The 5,595-nt window shown below is 38.3% G+C and overlaps 1 protein-coding gene across 1 annotated transcript; it reads right to left on the reverse strand.

Moving 5' to 3' along the window:
• Positions 1-817: 817 nt before the first annotated feature.
• LOC132281026 (uncharacterized) lies at positions 818-1,447 on the reverse strand. Its single transcript, XM_059782768.1, has 2 exons — positions 1,321-1,447; positions 818-1,224 (listed from the first exon to the last, which is right to left on the reverse strand). The coding sequence occupies exons 1-2, from the start codon at positions 1,445-1,447 to the stop codon at positions 818-820; spliced, it is 534 nt and encodes a 177-aa protein (XP_059638751.1).
• Between the last annotated feature and the right edge of the window lie 4,148 nt (positions 1,448-5,595).

Genomic DNA, 5,595 nt, shown 5'->3' on the forward strand with positions numbered 1-5,595 from the left:
TTTAATACAAGTTCTCACATAACCACGTACACATGTTCAAACTACTTTAAACTACAACTAGCATAAATAAGCATGTCTTACAACAATTTAGAAGATATAATTCACATAGGAGCAAGAAAATTGTGGATTAAGAGCCCCTACCTCAAGATTGGACAAAACCCTTGAAATGGGTTCCAAATTTTGAAATCCAAGGAAGGCACCAAAGTTGAAATTTCTGGTACTAGTGCGTAGAGCTCATTGTGCTCTTCATTTTGCCTCAAACGGCACTTAAATCCGGCAAGAATTGAGAGAGAAATCTTGTCTTAAAGATTGAAACTCAAAAGAACGAAAAAAGAAAACTCTAGAAGGGGAGGGAGAGAGGTTCCAGTGGGAGTGAAGAGAGAAGGAAGAAAATGAGGCTTAAAACATGCATGTGGGTCCCACCATTTTTGAATTTCTTTTCCCTTTTTCTTTTACTCCAATTTCTACACCACACATATATAATGTAACACATAAAATACCACTTAATCCACATAAATTAAAATGCACAAAATGCAATGGACCCAACTAAAAACCCGTACACAAGACGTGAAAAGACCGAAATACCCTTGTATCAATGAATTACCAGAAAATGAAAAATGCCGAAAATCGAAAATGTCACAGCTATTTTTTCTCTATCTAAGGTGTACATAGATATCTGGTTGTATCCAGAATATGCATCCATGAAACTTAGTAGTTCGTGTCCAGCCGTCCCCTCAACGAACATATCGATTCTTTGGAAAGGAAAGTTATCCTTCGGGCAAGCTTTGTTAAGGTCAGTGAAATCCACATATAGCCTTCACTTTCCATTTGCCTTCTTCACTAGGACCACATTTGCTAGCCACTCGGGGTAGTACACCTCTTGAATAAAGTCGGCTTTTAAGAACTTTTCCACTTCTTCTGATATAGCCTGATTCCTCTTTGGAGCGAAAGTCCTCCTCTTTTGTCTGACAGGTTTGAAGTTAGGATTTACATTTAGGTGGTACTCCATGATAGTGGGGTCTATACCCGGCATGTCTTCATGCGCCCATGCAAATACGTCTCGATTCTTCCTGAGGAATTGAGTAAGTTCATCTTTGATACTTGGGGGGAGTAAAGACCCTACACTCACTTTCTTCTCGGGCTCACCATCACCAAGGATGACCTCTTCTAGCGCCTCTGTAGGTTCTGCTCTATGAAAGTCTAGCCTATCTCTCCCTTCCAGTCCTTCAATCGTAAGTGCCTCTTACGATTTTATTTTTCTGAGAGAGGCGACATAACATTCTCGAGCCATTGTTTGGTCCCCTCTTAGCTCTCCCATACCATATTCAGTTAGGAAACGCATCAGGAGATGGTAAGTGGAAGTGATTGCTTTCATGGCATTCAATGTTGTCCTCCCCAAGATAATATTGTATGATGATGGGCAGTCCACCACTACAAAGTCCACCATTACAGTAACTTACTTTGGATTGGCTCCTATAGTGACTGGAAGGGTAACTGCCCCCAGTAGATATACTTTGTCGCCTGAAAATCCCACCAGTGCTGACTTCATGGGTCGGAGCTTCTCTCGATCGATTTTCAATTTGTCGTACACCCCAAGAAATAGTATGTCAACCGAGCTACCATTGTCTATCAGTATTTGACGAATAGTGAAATTAGCGACGACCATGGAAACTACCAGAGGGTCATTATGGGGCTGGTGAATTCCCTTGTCATCTTCTTCAGAAAAGGTTATGATCGACTCCTCACCGCTCGGTAATTTTATTGGAAGACTTGTCGCTCCAACTTCATTCAGCTCTGAAAAACTCCGAATTCTCCTAGTATGAGCCCTCCGAGCCGAACTTGTCTCCCCACCACCAGCGAAGCCACCCAATATAACTCTGATCTCACCCATTGGTTAGTGTTGAGGAGGGCGATCATCTCGGCCCTCTCGGACTGGGTTAGAGCCTCCTTTTCCATTCCCAGTCATGAATTTGCGTAAATGACCTTTACGAACAAGGTTCTCGATCTGGTTTTTAAGGTCCAAACAATCTTCTGTGTTATGTCCATGGTCTTGGTGGAACCTACATTATTTATCTCGAGACCTCTTTCTTGGATCAGCTTTTAGCTTTGGCGGCCATTTTAATGATGCGTCATCTTGATTCTGCAGAAAGACTTGCTCTACAGATGTATTTAGGGGGGTATAGTTATTATACTTGCCTGGGCTCACTGGACGGCGAGACGATCTATAAGCCTGGCTATTTGAGAATTTCTTATACTTCGATTCCCTTTCCTCCCTAGTGCTAAGTGCTGGCCTCTTCTTATCCGACCTCTTATCTTCACCATCTTTGTTTTTTCGTGCATTCATTGCATCTTCAACGTTCATGTGCTTTCGCGCTTTAACCATTAACTCTGTCTTACTCGTAGAGGCTTCCTTTGATAAGGAAAATAAGAACTTAGAAGTCTGTAGTCCTCCCATAAAGGCTGTGAGGGCAACATTGTCGTCCACCTCTTCTACTTGCAGCATTTCAGTGTTAAAATGACTTATGTAATCACGAAGAGGCTCTCTCTTCTGCTGCTTCACATTCAGTAAATGTGTTGCTGGTCTCCTATGCTTCTACCCAGCGATGAAGTGTCCTATGAATTGTTTGCTCAACTCTTCAAAGTTTTCAATGGAGCCTGGCTTTAATTTATTGAACCAGAGACGAGCCCAACCCTTTAGTGTAGTAAGGAAAGCCCTGTACATAATCTCATCCGGTACGGCTTACAAATACATAAGAGCTTTGTAGGTCTCCAAATGGTCGAGAGGGTCCCGCATCCCATCGAAGCTCTCAAGAGTTGGCATCTTGAATTTGCTAGGTAGAGGACAACTAATAACAGTTGGGCTAAAAGCTAGGTTGTTCTTTTGCACCATATCGTTCACCACAGCCTGGCCCTTCCCTTTCATTGCTTACATGACATCGTCAACCTTAGCTTTCAGATCCTGCATCTCTAGATCGAAATGAGTGGCGTCCTCAATCTTGTCACCAACATAACTAAAAGTATCTCCACGGAGCCTGTTGGTATTCCGTTCAGGGGACCGATGGTGATGGCTCCTCTGTTGACCCCCTATTTGACTAAGCTCAATGTTGTTGTTAACCCTACGGGATTCATTGTTAGGTGTTTCTCTCCTCGTTGGGGGCGGCTAAGCGTTACAGAATCATCGCATTTTGCTGGACTAACTGGTTCACCATTTATTCCAAAGCTGCGACACATTCCTAATCGTTTGGGACGACGGGGGGTTGCCCCGTCGAGTCCCCTTCATCAAAAGTTTGCAACGCTTCGTCCTCGCCAGCAGCCAGACCAGATCGCAATCGAACCATGCTTTGCTTAGAGAACTAAAATCGTTCCCACAGACGACGCCAATTGTTGATGATGGATTCTGCGCAACCCGAATCTGATCTGACTTCCTTAACAGAGAGAAGAAAAGGTGATTCTACAAACACCGGTGTGTTATCGGTGGAGTAGGCTCCGACGAACAAGTCAGTGTGCAAAGTAATCTCTTTAGAGAAATCAAGAAATTGAGTTAGGGTTTATTGCGTACCTCAAAACATTGATTAGCCCGCCTTCTTTATAGGGCTTAGGCCAGGATGTCACGTAGAGTTACCTTCTCGTAATCTGTAGACTTAATCCTTATCATAATCTTTAATCCTTATCATAATTTGTAGAACCTATCTCAATCTTTAATCCTTATCGTAATCTGTAGAACCTATCTCAATCTTATGAGATAGTGCGTTAATTTAGCAATCTTCTCTTAATCATGGATATTTAAATTATACATCCATCAAGACTTTAGAGTGATCAAATTACCCTAAAGCAAATAGGAATTCCAGATCATATAGATAATAGGAAGTGTTACAAAATTTTGTTGTTTCGGCTAGAAATTTGCAAATGTATGAGGTTTGAAAACAACTTCGAAATTGGTCTCTTATCAAAAAAATACTGTTGATAGTGTGTGTATATATATTGACATATATACCCAACCACTCTTTTATTTAGATTACAAATCTCCCCTTTAACAGTTAATTAATTGATACTTTCATACGGTTCATTTGCTATTCTACCCTTATAAAAATGATATAATATTATTCTAATTTTCTTTTGAAATGAAATATATTATATAATCTTAAATAATTTTTGCATTAGCTTAAGTTTATATATATATATATATATATTCTAAGTTTTTATACATCGTCGTAGCTGACTTACTCTTTACTCCATTATCAAGGGAGGATATTTTTTTTCCCTTTGCCTTATCTTTTAACCGGCAGACTCTGAGACCACTGCTTTTCAAAACTAGTCCTCCATTGCACATTTTTCCAAACTTCACATGGTGGCCCTCTAATTTTTTTAAACTGTGACCCACATTAAAGTTGTGCAATTATTAAAGGTCTGCAACATTCCGCAGTCCCAAAAGTGAGATCCATTTTAGAAACGAGTTCAAATTTCTACCATTTGTTTTGTACTATCTTTTGTATTGCTTCCTTATTATAATTTTTTTTTTTTTTTTTTTCAAAAAGAGAGAAAAACTTTTGTACTGCATCAACTCCTTCATTTCCTTTTTCCTTTCTTGATTGCCCTTGTGAATCTTTTCTTTTCTGTACTTTCCTTTCGCTTGTTTCTTCTCAATTAATATCAGACTTCGTGTGTTGGTTAAATTTTAGTTTTTTTCTTCATCATATCTGTTGGGATTTATATGCCCTGGCATAGTAAATTCCTATTCAGATTAAAGTGACATAAGTTCATGACGTTTCTGAAATATTTATACTTTTATACAATTGGTGAATTCAATGTATTATGTTTCGATTCATTATAGAATTGATAGTGTCCACTTGATTACAAGAGATATTTATATATGTATGTGATGGCGATCAATACATGAATATAAATAGTAATCATAAATGATTCATAGTCGGTAATTATGGATGGACTCATAATTAATTAAGACTTGAACTGGATCCGCGTTAGGTTGAGATATATTGCGAGAGCCGTCATATGCAAGTACTCCTTATCACCGTCATGGCATTTGACTCTTAAGCATGAGAAAATTATAGACTCTTTTATTAATGAATAATTACTTTGATTTATTCGGCGGATTCTTCGGGATCCTTAGACCGACACTTTGGGTAGTTATGTAATTAATAGTTAGAGGGTTATATTTTCAATATTTGCATCATTGCTACTTGTATTTATTTTGTATTGATTATGGTTGATCACAAAGTAAATTCGAAAGCCTTCGTATGTTTTTAGACAAAATGATTTATTATATATTTATTTATTTAAATTATTATTTTTGTCAAACAAATGTTTTTATTGTGATCGAGCCAGAAATAATCAATGGTACGAAAATAAATATATTAATTAAGTAGTCAGATTGATGGCTTTATTTATCCGATAACTAATTAAGAATAGAGGGGTCAAAGTGCAATATTAACTTAGAGGTTATTTATTATTTAATTGGAGTTCAATTAATTTCTTTTAGTGGAGTAGAAATTAATTTATGAATTAATTGAATTGGGTCCATGGACCGGGCCAATTATTAATTCATTGTATCCAATAAAATAATAGGCCCAATGGATT

The sequence above is a fragment of the Cornus florida genome, unplaced genomic scaffold, assembly GCF_030987335.1.
Source record: "Cornus florida cultivar Cherokee Brave unplaced genomic scaffold, ASM3098733v1 CherokeeBrave_3.0.0_Hap2_Chr11, whole genome shotgun sequence".
Classification (NCBI taxonomy): Eukaryota; Viridiplantae; Streptophyta; class Magnoliopsida; order Cornales; family Cornaceae; genus Cornus; species Cornus florida.

Excerpts from the sequence above, each read along its gene's own strand:
- LOC132281026 (XM_059782768.1), bottom strand. The coding sequence starts at position 1,447 with ATGGTGGACTTTGTAGTGGTGGACTGCCCATCATCATACAATATTATC. Across the intron at positions 1,225-1,320 it reads GCGTTTCCTAACTGAATATG|GACTGGAAGGGAGAGATAGG; the intron begins GTATGGGAGAGC and ends TTACGATTGAAG.